The following is a 17,730-nucleotide window of genomic DNA, read 5'->3' on the forward strand; positions in this document are numbered from 1 at the left end:
ATCTGAATATGAAGTATCTAATGCAGGGGAGTATCTGGAGTATCTGAATGCAAGGGAGTATCTGAATATGAAATATCTAATGCTGGGGAGTATCTGAATGCAGGGGAGTATCTGAATATGAAGCATCTGCTATGGGGGAGCATCTGATGGAGGGGAGTATCTGAATATGAAGCATCTGCTATGGGGGAGCATCTGATGGAGGGGAGTGTTTGGATGCAGAGGGTTATCTGGATGCACGGGAGTATCTGAATGCAGGGGAGTATCTGAATGCAGAGAAGTATCCCCTGCAGGGGAGTATCTGAACACTGAGAAGGCCTTGTCCCCCATGTACCAAGACCAGTGGAGGGAAACAGGCAGAGAAGGAAAATCCCAAAACTGAAAGGCTACCCTTAGGTCGGTCATTTGTGTCACAGCCCCAGAAAAGGGACCACAGCCCTACCACTGTGTCCCACAGACTTTAGGAGTCACCCCATGGCACTGCATTTAAGGAAGAAGTACTTGGTTCCTTATTTCTTTCTTTATTAGTCTGATCTGAAAAAAAAAACAAAAAAACAAAACTCCTTCCAAATGAAGGAAATTCTGAGGACACTAAATGAAGGCTTGTCTCGCTGTCTCCCAGGGTCAATGGCCCAGAGCGCCCGGGATGGGGGCGGGGGTGGGGGGAACTTCAGTGGGGTCGGGATTCAAATGACTTTGTGACGCATGGTCGGCCTTTCACAGCCCCCGGGGAAACCCCTAGCAGCTACGGAGAGGCTGACCACGCGTCCCCGCCGAATGAACACGGGGTGTTAGTGACGTTCCTCCACCCAGCATGGTGCAAACACGCAAAAACACATGTCAAGCAGAACATGACAGAGAGTCTCAACGTGAGCACAGGCGTGGGCAGGTCGGGGCTGGATCCTGCTGGAAACACGGGGGCCGCGTTCGACGGCTGCATAGCTTCTATTTCTCCAGAAGGGTCCACTGAACTGCAAACAGACCAAAAAGAAAAGACTTTGCAAGCCGGTCCCGGTCGCCCGTGACCCTCGGCTTCCTAAAACCCCCAGAAGCAGGTGCCTCCGGGACTATAGGCTACACGTGACCTCCAAATGCACCATCAATGGCAAAGTCTGACCCTGATCTGCTTGAGAAAGAAATTTCAAGAAATTTCATAGACCAATCAACTGTAGCAAAAAAAAAAAAAAAAAAAAACGCAACAAAAAAAAAAAAAAAAAAAAACAAAAAAAAAAAACACACAACCAGCCTTCCAGAAAAGAAGTGCTTCAAGATCCTAAATTCGGGGCGCCTGGGGGGCTCAGTCGGTTGAGCGTCCGACTTCGGCTCAGGTCCTGATCTCACGGTCCGTGAGTTCGAGCCCCGCGTCGGGCTCTGTGCTGAAAACTCAGAGCCTGGAGCCTGTTTCGGATTCCGTGTCCCCCTCTCTCTCTGCCCCTCCCTTGCTGTCTGTCTCTCTCTCTCCATGGGGGCGTAAAGGTCCACATCCCACGTCCTGCATTGTCCCGGGACAACCGGGGGATGCACGGCGGAGTCAGGGGGACGGGGGCGGGTGGACGGGACAGAACACAGAAAGGCCGGCGGCCTGGTGCTCACCGGGTTGGTCCGAGTTGGTGCTCTGCTGGTTTTTCGAGCTCACGTCACCTTGGTCGGCTGAAAGGAAGCAGAAAAGATGCCCCCAGGGGTGAATCCAGAGAAGGCCCCTTCGTATCCGTGAGGCTGAATCAGCCCCCCAGCGTCCCGCCTGCCCCCCCCAACATCACAGGGAGCAGGAAAGGTGCAGACAGCCCCATCCACAGGGTGGGGTGGCGGGAATCCATGGCTAACGGGGTCCCCTCGGCTCGCGCTTGGGGCTCCTTGTCATGTTTCTGTCACTTTCCAAATTTCTGTTGCTAGGCACGAAAGCACACTCGATCGTACCCCCAGACACCCCGCCCCCCAAAACCCCACCGCGGATACCCAGCCCGAATCGACAGAATTCAACACAAGTCCCAGCTTCGCGGGCAAAAAGCGTTTATTTCCTGACGGTGGCCTCGCTCAGGAGCGCAAGGGGCACGTTTTCGGCGACAGGGGGGCCTCAACACCCACGGCAGGTCGCAGACGAATCGCTCACGCTGGGGGGGGGGGGGGGTGTGCCTGGAAAACGCCCACAAGGCACAGTGAGGAATCCTAGCGGGAACGTCCACGTGGGGCGACGGTTGTCGGCGACACGTAACAGGGCGTCTGAGGCTCGGGCGCGTGTGGTCACAGGATGCCAGCTTTGCAGGACGTTCCGAAGGCATCGCGTAGGGGCCGCGGTCGGGGGGGTGCGTGGGCTGGACGCCGTGTGGCACAGGGCGGGGTCTGCGGTCTTGGGAGCAGGGGTGCGTCTTGACCCCCAAAATCCGCACGCACAAGGCGGGGGGAGGGGTGGAGCAGGAAGCCAGGCCCCGTGGGTGGCATTGGCTGTGATTCAGCCCTGGGACTCTGTCACACCCGGGTGGGCGGGGCCGCAGGACAAAACCCCAAAGCCCCAGGGCGGTTCTCTCAGATGCAGCTCTAGCCTCTTGCAAAACCCCCGGAGATCAGTGTGGCCCGTGGGGAGGCCAACCCCGGGCAGGGAGGCCCAGGCCTTGTCAAGGGCAGGGACGCACGGCCACATTCCCCTCTCCAGGGGGACGCATACCTACCCTGGAAACACCGGGCACCTGTCCCCGGGCCCCTCATGCTGCCGGCCCGAGGGGATCCCGGATTGCACACAGGCACCGTTCATCGTCACCTCCAGGACATTAAGGGACCACGTGTCGCCGTGTAAGCCGTTAGAGACACTAAGCTTTGGGGCAGGCTGGGGGGGGGGGGGCGGTCCCCAAGCTCGAGGACTATTTCTATCACACACACTGAGCACTCAGAACCCCAATCGAGGCTCTGGGGGAGCCCTCAGGAGCACGGCCCAGCAGTGCCTGATTGTAGGTCCCACTGAAGGCTTTGCTCTTGGGCCACACAGACCCTCCACTCAGACCATCGGCCGACTGACTCCCGATTGTAACATCCTGGGGTTTTTAGGGAAGGGGGGGCATTCACCCCTTTTACGAAGCCTGGTCAGAGAGACAGCTGGAAACTGCTTCCTCAGACACAGAGTGGGGGCAGTGCGCCAGAAAACCCCACAAGCCGCAAAATCAGAGGTTCCAAGTTGCACGGGGACGTAGAAACCCGGTGACCCGGGCCGGCCGTGTCTGGGGACCCTCCAGGGACCGCGGGGGGCAGCTCCCTGCCCTCCTGCCCGGTTGGCTAGCAAACAGGAACTCGACGGTCAGGAACGTGGTGATGTTGTACGGCCGACCCCTCAACCCCCCGCCACTCTTCCCTGGCAGTGAATTCAAGCTTAAAAGAAAATCTGCGCCTTCTTCCACACGTCGTGAGGCTACCTACGCGTGGGACCTAAGACAACATGACGAGCCTCCGTGCATCTGGAAGGCAGGAAACACACACCCCGGCCGGGGACGACCCCCTCACCGCGGCGACCGACTAGGCATACGGACAGGGGCAAGTGCTCGGCTCTGAGGCTTAGCGGACAAACACTGACCACACGGGAACGTCTTCGGGCCTGCACGGGGCGTTCTGTGCGTGCCTACATCCTCGGCTGGTCTGAAACGAAAGGTCGGGAAAGGAAAGAAAAAAACAAAAAACAAAAAAAAAAAAATAAAATAAAATAAAAACAGAAAAGGTAAACTTCGCAGAGGTCTGAGGCGGGTCCAGCAAAGCCCCCGAGAGCAGCCGCCAGCTCGGACAAAGACACTGTTGGGGCTCAGAAGTATACAGCAGGGTTTCGAGACTTTTTTTTCTTTTTCGCAGCAATGATTAGACACCAAAGTGCAACAGGAAGCCGAATCCGAGACGAAACCAACATCGAGGAGGAGAGGGGGGGCAGGAGTGAGGAGACAAGCAGGGAGGGAGGGAAAGACAGGGGAGGGACGCCCCAGCTGCGCACTCCAGCAACGCCTCAAGCATCTGCTACTAAGATGCTGAAGTGGGACCGACCACGGGCCCACGTCCAAAACGGCTCTCAACAGCCCAGCGTGCACCATTTGTTAGAAAAACACACTCAACCCTTAGGAACGTGTCCAAATCGTTAGGACCAAAGGACACATCTACCAAATTTCATCAGCCGTGGATACTTTTTTGGGTGTCAGCTCATAACGTGATACTAAAAAGCATTTAAATAAATTTTATCGGGGCGCCTGGGGGGCTGATTCGGTCAAGCGTCCAACTTCGGCTCAGGTCATGATCTCACAGTTCCTGACTTGGAGCCCCATGTTGGGCTCTGTGCTGACAGCTCAGAGCCTGGAGCCTGCTTCTGACTTGGTGTCTCCCTCTCCCTCTCTCTGCCCTTCCCTTGTTCATGTTCCATCTGTGTCTCTCTCAAAAATAAACATTAAGTTTTTTTTTTTAATAAATTCGTATCAAGACAGCTAGCATGTGATCGACACACCTCCACGTGGAGAGAAAACTTCAGTTTGCACCCACTTGTTCAACACTGACCTGCATGCAGATTCAAGAGACATGACAAACTCCAATGCAATAACAAAGTCCTGGAAAATCACATTCTTTACAAACAGCCCCAAACCATGGCATCTCTTCAACCACTGGGACGCATTGGGGCCACATCCTCCTTGCAAAATGTCCAAGCCCACAGTGACATCTGGGTATGCACTTCTTTAAACAACTATCCCGGCAACAAAACCTATAAACGGCCCCACACAGACCCCCAGAGGGTCTAGGGACTTGTGTGCCCGATGGGGAGACCAACACAGAACTTGATTCCATAACACAGGTCGAAACACCAAAATGTCTATTCACACACTCAGAAAAAATACTCTTCTGCATTAACGTCTTCCAGTTTATAGAAAAATAGAACCTAAGTTTCTTTGTCATAACACTGGGCATTTTATGGCTACAGACAAAAATGCCTAACAACTGAAACCAGAACCCCCAGTTTCCTTTCCTTGTTATGTTTTGCCTCTTTCTTTGCTCTTTTTTGTTTTTACTTTTTCTTTGTACATCTACATCAGCTAAGATCATGAACCCCCATAACAAACCACAAAACAAATAAAGATTGTAAAGTCACCCCCAATGCTAATTTGGCTCATGCAGAGTGGAAGACTGGATGACATTCTGGGGAAATGAATTTAGCTAGGTCCTCGCTCCCATACGTTGAGTCATGGACTGCCCTCAGCCCGTTCTTCAGGAAAGACGGCTTTTATTTTTGAAAATTGTAAATTCAACTATCCCTACCTGGGGAGATTTTGATTTTCATGCCATGCAATGACCAGAACGTTCCAAGACCCAGGAATGAGGTGCGGAGAGAATGGAGAACACTTAGTTTCCCAAGGTCCTGATCCCATTCCAAATATTGGACAATGTCATCTCCATGAGGACTCCTGGGTACTTGCCCAAGTCCCTGTGCTTTGGCATATGGATGTCAAATAGCACCACAGCATCCAAGGGAGGACACGTCCCTTGCTAAGACAAGGTGACAGAAATGCTTTGGGACACCAGAATCTGACGGGATTTGGAAACCCAGTTTGGATTTGAAGATCACCTACAGATTTTCAGGAAATCGTTGTGCCTGCACTTCCTGTGCATTCTTCCCTAGCAGGGTGGCTTACTCCTCTCCTGGCTGAGCGTCATACTCTGAGCTGAGCGTCTTCATACAGTGTGACAGAAATGAAGTTGAAACAGAAACAGAGATGCACTTCTCCTGAATCCCCAACTATTTAGGCTCTCTGCTATTTCTAGGAGAAGCAACAGGTGTTTTCATTGGTTTCCTGTCTCTCGTTCCTCACTGCATGTCTTCCCAGGGCATTTTCTTGACCTTGGCCATCCTTCCATTTGGGCACATCCTTAACCTTGGCCAGTGGTCCACTTGGGCACGTCCTTGACCTTGGCCAGCAGTCCACTTGGGCATGTCCTTGACCTTGGCCATCCGTCCATTTGGGCACATCCTTAACCTTGGCCAGTGGTCCACTTGGGCCTGTCCTTGACCTTGACCAGCAGTCCACTTGGGCACATCTTTGACCTTGGTCATCTGTCCCTTTGGGCATCCTGGACATTCAACATCCAGGCAACCAGGCACCCCTGATGGAAGTCACCCAGTCATATGTGGTAAATAGACATAATCAGGCACTCTTAGCCTTCACTGCAAGAAGACAGTAAGGGTGCTGTTGGGGACTTTCAATTTCAGGCTGTATATAAATTGAGTTTGTGAATCTAAAAATCTGGAATGATGGGAGATTAAGGGTAGACTCCCACCCTATAGTCTAACTGTGTGTCACCATCTAATGACATCTTTTGTGAAGTTCCCCAGAGTCCTTAGGCAGTGGTCCTTGAAGATGGAAGGCAACAGCTAGGAATGAATATGGAATTGAAGCCACCAGTAGGTCGGGAGTTCAGACATCACGAGGCTCCTCCAAGGAGGAGTAGCATCCACAGTCCATGGGACCCTTGAAACCACATCAGAGCCTACCCGTCATTATTCTTGCAAGAGGGAAAGCAAGTGACCTGGGCAGAGTGACCCAGAGATGCATGAACGTGAGCTATGTTCAAAACAGAACTTACTGACACCACAGCAAATGCTATGTAATTCAGGGACTCTTACATATATGGTCCCAAAACACCCAACAGTGCAATTCCAATCCGTGTGTCAGTAAGTGAGGCACTGTCTACAGTCACCTGTAAGTTTTATATCCCATCCAAGAACCCTCTCAACTACCTGTTGGTACGGGATTGTACCAGAAAAGGAATCTGTTGCCCTGTGTTTCGATTTTAATTCCCTTGGGTGGAGAAAACAATATGGCGGCCCCCCAGCCATCGCTCTTGTCCAAAGGATGAGGAGGTGGCCGTGATTGTAAGTAATGACGAACAAATGTTTCTAAGTCCTAACATTTCTTCAACCAACCCGTCAAGACTTTGACACACAGCCTTACATATCCTCACAAAGGGCCCTTGGTGTGCAGATGACCATCTCCCCATTTCACAGATGGAAAACCCAAAACGACAGGGGTGGTTAGTGACTTCCAAATCTACAGCAACTTCCTGAACTATCAGCAGCCTCGCACGTGCCTCATGCCAACCAGACTTCTGCTTTGTTTTAGTTTTAAGAAAGCACAGATTTCCAGTTAGTAAGGCACAAAAGAAAGGAAGCTATTGCGAAAACCTTACCGTTTTCTTTGAAGCACAATTTTTTCTTCTGGTAGGCGATAAAGCTAGAAATTGCCCCAGCCACGGCCACCACGACGGCCCCCACGATGCCAGGGACCACCCCAGGGGAGTCAGCTGTGGGAAGAAGACAAGGTACCGTTACTGGGGACCCCGTGACCACAGGGTGACCGTGGAGGAAACCCCACTCCTGAGCCTTGCCCAACTCCCACCTCCAATCCATCTGCATGACACGAAGGGCCAGCCACACTGCACCCCGAAACTCCCATCTGGAATTGGAATCTGTTTGACTATGGGCACCATTTTGGATGGGACACCCTGACTCCTCTCCTTCCCTAACTAAGGCCAGTGCTCGGGTCCCAGCAGTTCAACGTGGAAACTCTCAGGGAGGGCAACATGGCCGACCACGCATGGTGCCCTCTGGGACCAGTCCGAGGTCATGTGGCATCACCGTCTCCACGCATTTACTGGAAATCAAAGCCGCTGAACCCCTCTGCATGTTCCGTCTGATTTACCAGGATGGTGTTTCTGTTCACTCCCAGAGTGGGCGATGGGACATCCATTGTCTGCTGGCCTTGCACATGGGCGTTCCTGGTTCTCGGGATTTCAGACTCAGCGGGGACTCGTCCCCCTCGGCTCTGCTGGTTGTCAGTCCTTTGCACTGGGACTGAACCACCCCAACGCCTCTCCTGAGCCCCCGGCTTGCAGAAGGCAGCCTCCCCAGTCATGTGGGGCGATTCCTTAGAATCAAACTCTTCCTGTGTATCTGTACCCATATCTGTAGACACATGGATCCCAACGGTTCTGTTCCTCTGAGGAACCCGGGGCAAGACCGCTGGCATTCCTTCTTAGGGCACTCTGGGAAAACGAACTTAAAATGCAGGTCACGTCAGCACCCCTGGGTTGCGTCCCCGAAGGGCGGTCAGCCAGCTCTTCAGCTGAGCGCTTGGGGCGTGTGTGGCTCGGACCAGCCACCAGCTTCGGTGTCCCGTGTGCTGGCATCTTTAGGACGACACAGCCAGCACGACAGGTGTGGTCTTGAGCAGCCCGTTCTGCTGTCTCTCAACAGCGTGTGTGAGAAACTCCAGGCATCAGAAACCAGGGATACCTACCCTGCTCCTCCCCATCAGGCCTCGGGCCTCCACCGCCGGGGCCATCGCCACCGCCCCCTGCAACGGAGAAACAGGCTGGCAGACGAGTTGCATCGGGCAGATTTTTGGTAAAGACAAACTCCCACTAAGGATCAGCTCCCGGGACCTCGAGCTGCAGAGGGAACTTGGGAATGACCTTGCAGAGACAAGGCCGGGCACACCTGTCCTTTCCTGTTGTTGAGCGGGGACGTCCCCGCTTGGCTAAAGGGAACTTCGGGCTTGCCCCCATGCACCTGACTGAGACCACCGCTCCCATGGTGGACTCCAGGAGACCTAGTGACTCCTGGCTGCCTCAGGCCCGTGGCCCCTCTCGCTGGGCTCAGCAAGGATCCCAGCCAGGGCCTCGGAGCCCACCTGAGACCCAGCCCCTGGCTACGAGGAGATTGAAGGCACATCCCTGCTGACTCCCAGATATGTACAGGGGACCCTTGAACAACGAAAGGGGATTAGCAGCGTCTGCTCCCTGTGTGGTTGAAAATCCATGTACGTGGGGCTCCTGTGGGGCTCAGTCGGCTAAGCGTCTGACTCTCGGTGGCAGCTCAGGTCATGATCTCATGAGACTGAGTCCTGAGTTGGGCTCTGTGCTGACGGCATGGAGCCTGCTTGGGATTCTCTCTCTTTCTCTGTCCCTCTCTTTCTGCCCCTCCCCTGTTCATACCCCTGTCCCCGTCTCTCTGTCTCAAAATGGGTGGGAAACTTAGAAAGAAAGAAAGAAAGAGAAAAGAAAGAAAGAAAGAAAGAAAGGAAGGAAGAAAGAGAAAGAAAAGAAAGAAAGAAAGAACGAAAGAAAGAGAAAGAAAGAAACAAGGAAAGAAAGAAAGAAAGAAGGAAAGAAAGAAGGAAAGAGAAAGAAAGAAAGAAAGAAAGAAAGAAAGAAAGAAAGAAAATTCGTGTACAATTTTCGATTTCCCAAAAACTTAACTACAAATAGCCTACTGTTGACAGGAAGGTTTACCGAACACATAAACAGTCAACACGGTATTCTTACAATAAAGGGAGCAAGGGAAAACAAAATGTAATTAAGAAAGTCGTAAGAAAGAGAAAATGCGTTTGCAGGACCATGCCGTATTTACTGAAATAAACGCACGTGTAAGTGGACCCGTGGAGACCAAACCCGTGTTGTTCAACGGTCAAGTATATGTTAAGACAAAGTACGTGTAAATTCATATGTAAATGTATGTAAATATAACATAAATGTAACCAACACGTAAATACATATCAATGTAATGTAAATGATAACACATATAAATATATTCTACTTACTATAAACACATATATTACTATACTTACTTTATATGAACATTTTTACTCACTCATGTAATATGTATTATATTCAAGGACTGTTTTGGACCCTATTCCAACCTAAGATTTTAAAGGAAGAGTTAGGGGGCCCCTGGGTGGCTCAGTCGGTTAAGCATCCGACTTCGGCTCAGGTCACGATCTTACGGTTTGTGAGTTGGAGGCCCGCGTCAGGTGAGAGCGAGCCCGGCTTCGGGATTCACTCTCTGCCCCCTGTGAGATTCTCTGTGTCTCTGCCTCTCTGCCCCTCGCTCACTCACGCTGTCTCTCTCAAAAGAAGGAAAAGTGGGGCGCCTGGGTGGCTCAGACCTTACTTCATCCGCAGCACCAAAGAGTCACCGAGAAAACAGGTGATTGGTGCATCCACGAAACGTCAAGAAGGGCCTGTGGCTGGCTTCCAACCCGTGCATACGGCGGGTAGCTGCCTGCGGTCAACACAGCTCCCGGGGACGAGCCCCCGTGGAGCACGTCTTACGGTCCACAGCCTTGATGCAATCTGCAAATGGCAGAGATCCGGAAGAGAGTTCCAAGCAGGCGACTGTGATTTCACTGAGCGCTAAGAGCCTAGACCCCGCCGTGACTCTGCACAACAGGTGGGTGACAGGGAGGAAAGAGAAGAAGCCATCGTTCTACCTGCATCTGAGGTTCCATCGAGGAGATCGGAATCTGAGAAGCCACCTAGGAGAGAAAAACACAAGTGTTACCTGCCATCCTGGGACTGTCAGGAGGGTCTCGATGTCTCGGAACGAAAGAAAACGCCATCAGGATCAAAAGCAGAGCGGGGACAGGCGCAATCCAACAGGGATTATACTTTCTGGAAGAAATGTCTCCAGTATGCAATGACAATTTAATGCCCAATTCTATTTTAAGCTCCTGAAGTTAGCCTCACCAAAAGCTCTGCTACAGAGCCTGAAAAAGACTCCAAAAAAACAAAAAACAAAAAAAGGAAAACATTAGCAATCTTTTGGATGAATATACATGAAATGATCCCAAAGGAACCTTAGTAATAGCCCTACCTGTTCACTCCCCCCGTTACTGGTGACACATTTTGTTCACCTCTCGACTCTGGACTCGGCCACGAGACTCAGAGGTTAAGTTGTCAAAATGGAAGCCAAGCCAATATTTTAAAGTAGCCTCCGGTGGGCTGGGCAGTCCTGCCCATTGAAAGGGACTCACCGAAGCTCGTGGCACAGTGACCTCAGTCATCCAGACAAGCCAACCCCAGAAGACCCACCCACTGACCACAGACACAGGACAGCCCCGCCCAGATCAGCCAAGCCCCGCCCAGACTCAAGCCCCGCCCAGCCAAGCCCCGCCCAGACTCAAGCCCCGCCCCACCCCGCCCTGCCCAGACTCACGAGACAGAACGATTAAAAAAATTTTCGGCCACATGGGTTTGGGGATCCTTTGTTAAGGGTCAATAGCTAGCTGATACACATCAAATTTAATGCATCAGTTTCATGAAACCTATCATGATGAAATACGGGTCATTCCACAAAGCCACATACTTTGTAGGAGGACATCCTTCAGCGTATGACGTGAGACTCACGGGTTAAAAAAAAAAATATATATATATATATATGACCACATGCATTGACAAGCACATGGCCCTGATAAAACTGAGTATGTCCTGGGCTTTCTACCCAAGGCAAAATGATTCCAATACAAGAGAAAGGAAAGAGAAAATATAAGTATAAAAACATAAATATATACACACGATTAAGAAACCATTTGCCAGTAATATGATAGTCTTTTCATAAAAGCTAAAAAACAAAGCCAAATTATTAACAGGTAATAGGATTCTTCATTAAGTGGCTAGTGAGGAACGATATACAAAATTCATTTCTGGGTTACAGAAATGAGCCCCAAAATAGCGGACATTAAATGTATCCACAGAGGGGCACCTGGGGGGCTCAGTCGGTTGAGCATCCAACTCGGGCTCAGGTCACGAACTCGCGGTTCCTGGGTTCCAGCCCCGCGTCGGCCTCTGTACTGACCGCTCGGAGCCTGGAGCCAGCTTCGGATTCTGTGTTCCCCTCTCTTTCTCTCTGCCCCTCCCCTGCTCACACTGTCTGTGTCAGAAATAAATAAACATTAAGAAAAAGCAAACATCTTTTCGAAAGCTGCTTTCCACTCCTGGAAACCCCACAGGACCTTGCCCCGCAGAGCCCATGTGGTGCCCAGGCCACCATGAAATTAGTGCCTCTCTGAAAGGGAGCCCACTATCCTCTGAGAAACGCCCAGCGGCCCTGAAGGGGAGGGAGTCTTACCGGAAGATCCAGGCTGCTTGGGGTCTGGGTTAGGCTTCGGTTTGGGTGGTTTAGGTGGTACTGGGTCGTCTGCTTGTAAAAGATAAGCGTTGCATTTATGAGCACTTTGCAGTCAGCAAACACACACACACACACACACACACACACACACACAAGAAAAAAAAGAAAACCAAGGAGAAGGCATCAGTTCACCTCCGCCTGGTTTCCCAAACAGCTAGGAATTGGACTGTACCCTTTCTCAGGGTGGGGACCCCAGGATACAGTCCCCTGCCCATTTCTTTGCCAGTGTCAGTACTCACCTTCAAGAGAACTGGGCCCTTCCCACGCTTCTATAAGTTTCTGACAGAAACCAAAGCAGATGTCCGGACCGGCTACGGAATTCGTGGGACCCAGCCCAAAGGAAAACGCGGGGCCCACGGTTCAAACCGGATTGAGCATTTCAATATGGCGGCCACAAGCCAGGCTGGGCTCTGGGTCAGTGCGTGCACGGGTCACATGCCTGAGCTCACAACGTCACCCCAAAGACAGTGAGCCCCGGTGCAGAATAAACGCAGGTGCACACAGGGGCAAACCACACAGCCAACAGCAATGGCCAACAAGGACAGGCCGTCGCCTACGTTTTGGGGGGTGACAGCTATCACTTGTTTCCGAGAGACGACGCTCGTGGGAATGAAACTCATGCAGCCATCGGAAGGAAAGTCAGCCACAGGGGAGACTTACGAAAACCATACTTACGGCTTCCTCCCCCGCCGAGGGCGTCTTCCAAATTCAAGTCCGAACTGTCTGCAAGGGAAACGTGTCATCAGCCCCGAGGCTCCGGGGAGGATTTCAGACCCCTAAACAGACAGAGAACACCCTGCTTCCCCAGCTCCCTAAACGCTTTTCCCGACCCCAGTCTCACCAAGGTCAGAATGTCAGAGCCGCATTCCTGACCCGTCACATGAAAACAGCCACGGGCGAACCCAAGTCCCCCAAGAGTGGCCACAGCCTCGGGGGAGGCAAGGCTCAGAGCGCTGGGGACACACATGTGACATCGTGTGTGGGCAGCCGTGCACCTGCGATGGGTGTCTCCGGGCCCAGACGTGCGGGACCACACGACGGGAGCCTCCCTGATGACCCGGGTGGCCTGCGTGTTCCGAACCCTTTCCGAGCTGCAGCTACGTCTAGGGGTTGCAATGCGCTCTGGTCCCACACCCTTTGCCAGCTGGTAACCCACAAGGATGTCAGCCCCGGTTTCTGCAGAGAAACCACGGGGCCCACGGGGTTCACAAGCAGCTCTGGGGGCCGATGGGGGGCGGGGGACGGCAGGGATCTGTCCCGTGCCCGCCAGGGACGTCCGCCTCTTACCTGTGCCGGGCTTCTTGGGGGGCGCTGTGGGTTTCTTGTTACTGTCTAAAGAGAAATGACAGTCTGTGAGCGAGACTGCTCGGGAACTCTGAGCCTGCTGAGGACCCGCCATTAACAGGTGCCGAGCAAGGTTTTCACTGAGACCAAGAGCATGTATACGGTGTATACGAAGGCATTGACCCCCGTACAATTATACTTAACTACGTGTGGGTAAAACTCACTGTCCTGTGTGAGCCTAAATTTTAACATTACCTCCCCCTTGTCACAGCTACGAAATTTTAAGAGCACTCACCGTCGAGGGCATCTGACAAATCGAAATCCTGGCCTACGAGGCAAAAAAGAAAAAAAAAAAAAAGTCTGATTACGCATAAGAAATGTACAAACGTGAACATTGAGGAAATACACAGAAAGGGGCTCATGGGTTTTGTGAGGTTGGCAGCTTTAAAAAAATTTTTTTTAACATTTACTTATTTTTTTAATGTTTTTTTAATGTTTTATTTATTTTTGAGACAAGGAGAGACAGAGCATGAACAGGGGAGGGTCAGAGAGAGAGGGAGACACAAAATCCAAAGCAGGCTCCGGGCTCCGAGCCGTCAGCCCAGGGCCCGACATGGGGCTCGAACCCACGCACCGCGAGATCATGACCTGAGCCAAAGTCGGACGATTCACCGACTGAGCCCCCCAGGCGCCCCTGGTAGCTTTTTAAAACGTAGGATGCGCTAGGGCTTCTCATCTGGCCCTCATGTCCACGTTCACACCCCAAAAAGTAAGACGTCGGGGGACGTTCGAAACAGCAATGATCTTAAAACGTGGCAGCAGTTACGAGAGTCAGAAAATGTGGTGATTTGGTCCGAGCCTGATTCCTGAACAGCAGACCCCTTGCATTAAATGAGTAACGAGTTCCCACATGAGGGAAAACGCACAGAGGGAACACTCGCCCCTCATGTGAGCCACGTCTGTGACCACACAGCCGAACTATGCTTCCTGCAGAATCAGCAGACAACCCCCAAAACACACACAAAAATATTGCTTAAGCTCCCGGGTCCCCGAGAAGGGGGGAAGGTGCCCTGATGTGCCTTGTTCTCTGATCCCGTTGCTACCCCGTTTATTGAAATCATTTTAGTGCTGTTGTTCAGAAGCCGTTTCTGATGAGCTGCAGGAGAGGAAAGGGGACGAGTCTTGGAGAAGCCTGATCGGGCTGTCCGGTCAGCTGTAAGGCCAGTGACAGTGGGTCGGACGGTACCTGTGAGGTCAGAATGTTAAGGGACACCAGCCCCAGCTCAGGAAGTGCTAGACATTTCAGGCTGCGCAAACATCCCCGGGAGCCAGGTCAGGGTGGGGAGGTGTTCACTTCTATGCGATGTGTGACCCAGGCTGAGGTCTGTGATTGTCCCCTCTGTCGTGTGTGTGCGTGTGTGTGCATGCATGTGTGTGTGCACATGTGCAGGCGTGTGTAGGTGTGGTTTGTGTGTGTGCATGTGTACATACGTGTGCATGGTCTGTGAGCATGCATATGTGTGTGTGCACATGCGTGTGCATGGTCTGTGTGTGCATGTGTGTGTGGATATATACACATGTCCACATGGTCTCTGTGTGTGCATGTGTGTGCATGTGTACACGTGTGCACGGCCTCTGTGTGCCTATATACACATGTGTGCATGATCTGTGTGTGCATGTGTGGATATATACACGCGTGTGCACGGTCTGTGGGAGTGCATATGTGTGTATGCATGTGTACATACATGTCCACGGTCTGTGTGCATATGTGTGGATATATACGTGTGCATGGTCTGTGTGTGCATGTGTGTGTGGATATATACACATGTGCACATGGTCTCTGCGTGTGCATGTGTGTGCATGTGTACACGTGTGCACAGCCTCCGTGTGCGTGCATGTGTGTGTGCCTATATACACCTGTGTGCATGGTCTGTGTGTGCATGTGTGGATATATATATACACACGTGTGCACGGTCTGTGGGCGTGCATATGTGTGTATGCATGTGTACATGCACATGCATGGTCTCTGTGCATACATGTGGATATATATGTCTGCATGGTCTGTATGTGCATGTGTGTGTGGATATATACACATGTCCACATGGTCTCTGTGTGTGCATGTGTGTGTATGTGTACACGTGTGCACGGCCTCTGTGTGCCTATACACACGTGTGCATGGTCTGTGTGTGCATGTGTGGATATATATACACACGTGTGCACGGTCCATGGGTGTGCATATGTGTGTATGCATGTGCACATGTGCGTGCATGGTCTGTGTGCATATGTGTGGATATATACGTGTGCATGGTCTGTGTGTGCATGTGTGTGTGTATATATACACATGTGCACATGGTCTCTGTGTGTGCATGTGTACACGTGTGCACAGCCTCTGTGTGCCTATACACACATGTGTGCATGGTCTGTGTGTGCATGTGTGGATATATACACACGTGTGCACGGTCTGTGTGCATGCATATGTGTGTATGCATGTGTACATGCGCGTGCATGCTCTGTGTGCGTATGTGTGGATATATACGTGTGCATGGTCTGTGTGTGCACGCTGGCTGACTGTAACCATCGACCCAGAACTCACTCTCCCTAATAAAATGCTGCCTCCTCTCCCTGCGCAACCTGCCGGGGCAGCTCCTTGAGCTCGTGGGTCCCCTTGGTGCCCCTGCTGCTGACCCCACGTGGGGGGTCACCCTGAAGCAGGGGTGGGGGCACCCTGCCAGCCAGCACCCTCTAGCCCCCCACAGCCCCAGGCTGCCCTCTCTGCCATGGTTCTCCCCCAGAACCCTCTGCAATGCACACCATGCAGAAGGTCCCCATACTGTCGCCAAAACAAAGTCTGGAGCCCGCTGCTCCCAGGACCCCAAAGTCAGCCAAGGGCAGGTCTCATGGCGCATGGGCAAAGGAACGATGCCCCCTTCCCAGCCTGGTCCCCACCCCCCTTGTGCACGCAGAACCCCCTCGAACCCCAGAGCAAGAGCTTGGCTGCCCGCTGTTGCACGATTGTGCAGATGTATGGAAAAGTCACGCACACACATCGAGATCCGCTGAAACCCCCACAGGAACTGGCAAGAAATGCAATGATTCAACAGCCAGCACTCGACAGCCAGGAACACCGCCCAGTGTATTTCCAGCCTGACTTAATCTATCCGTCTACACAGCCCCCGCTGTGCTGCCTGCTCCCCAGACTGCCTCCCGGGGCCTACGGAGCCGGAGGAAACAGCAGCACGTGGGGCCGCCAGGCCCGACCACGCGGACGGGAGCCTGGGCCCCGGGCCGGCACTCAGGCACAGAGTCCCCCGTCCAGGAGGAAGCCGGCCGCTGTGAGCGGAAGCCTGTGCCTCCCCAGACGCCCAACACCCCTCACGGCTGCAGATGTTCGGGGGATCCAGGGTGACTCACGAGGGGCGAGGCCACGCCTGGCAGGACACATGCATGAGTCACCCCCACGGCACCTCCCTCCTGCAGCCCCTCCCGACTCACATTGGTGTCACGTGGGGACACGGGCCCAGCCACATGCAGTTCCCGAGTCGCCCCCCGCCCCCCGCCCCCGGGCAGGTGGAATATGGAGTAAGTTATACACATACGTTTGGAATAAGTTTTATACATACGTACATATACATAGAACATAGGATTCTATGTAGAACTTAAATTATGGACATATACGTGGAAAACGTTATACATATTTACATACGCATACGATATAGAATTATATACAGCATATAGATTTACAGACATATATTTGAAATAAGTTATGTATATTCACATATATACAGAATATAAAATTGTATATAGAACATGGAATAAATCATATACCTATGTGTGGAATAACTCCTATATATTCACATGTATATAGAATAAAAAATTCTATACAGAACATGGGTTCTATATAGAACATAGATTATAGACATATATTTGTAAATATACACCTACATGTATAGAAAACAAGATTGTATATGGAATGCGAAATAGATTATAGACATATTTAGAATAAATTGTATATGCTCACGTATATATAAATATGGAATTACACACAGAATCTGGAAGAAATAATATACATATTTGGAAAAAATTCGCTATATTCACATATATAGAATATAGAATTATATATGGAATATGGAATAAATTATAGACATAATTTGGGATAAATTTTATATGTATATTTACATGGAAATACATATATCCTATTATATTCTCACTATATCTAATATGTACCGATTCTATATATGTAATACATATTCTAAATATATCTGTTCTATATTCATATATATTTGTCTATAGAATATAGAATTCCATATATAATATGGAATAAATTATAGATATTAATTTAGAATAAATTACGTTTATATTTACATATACCAATATATGTAAATATAGTTACAATGCTAAATGACAACAATCGCAAATTATATAGGTTATACACAGACCTTATAAATCCTATAGACAAATTATATAAAAACTAGAAGTCA

General features: G+C 51.1%; 1 protein-coding gene across 3 annotated transcripts in view; it reads right to left on the minus strand.

The window, feature by feature from the left end:
• Nucleotides 1–498: 498 nt before the first annotated feature.
• CD99 (CD99 molecule (Xg blood group)) overlaps nt 499–17,730 on the minus strand; it is a 35,210-nt gene continuing 17,978 nt past the window's right edge. The window contains exons 2-11 of one of the 3 annotated variants that reach the window (XR_005786016.1): nt 13,548–13,580; nt 13,256–13,300; nt 12,644–12,691; nt 11,909–11,977; nt 10,272–10,316; nt 8,301–8,357; nt 7,192–7,305; nt 3,557–3,618; nt 1,591–1,647; nt 499–968 (exon numbers count right to left, since the gene is read on the minus strand). Coding sequence is in view for 2 of the 3 variants with exons in the window: in XM_040460154.1 (XP_040316088.1) it covers nt 943–968; nt 1,591–1,647; nt 7,192–7,305; nt 8,301–8,357; nt 10,272–10,316; nt 11,909–11,977; nt 12,644–12,691; nt 13,256–13,300; nt 13,548–13,580 (494 nt within the window). In the remaining variant the exon portion in view is untranslated. Of the gene's footprint in view, nt 969–1,590; nt 1,648–1,990; nt 3,619–7,191; nt 7,306–8,300; nt 8,358–10,271; nt 10,317–11,908; nt 11,978–12,643; nt 12,692–13,255; nt 13,301–13,547; nt 13,581–17,730 lie in introns of those variants that run through there. The other 2 variants (XM_040460154.1, XM_040460155.1) reach the window with 2 other exon arrangements.

The sequence above is a fragment of the Herpailurus yagouaroundi genome, unplaced genomic scaffold (assembly GCF_014898765.1).
Source record: "Herpailurus yagouaroundi ecotype Mexico unplaced genomic scaffold, PumYag 248, whole genome shotgun sequence".
Taxonomy (NCBI): domain Eukaryota; kingdom Metazoa; phylum Chordata; class Mammalia; order Carnivora; family Felidae; genus Herpailurus; species Herpailurus yagouaroundi.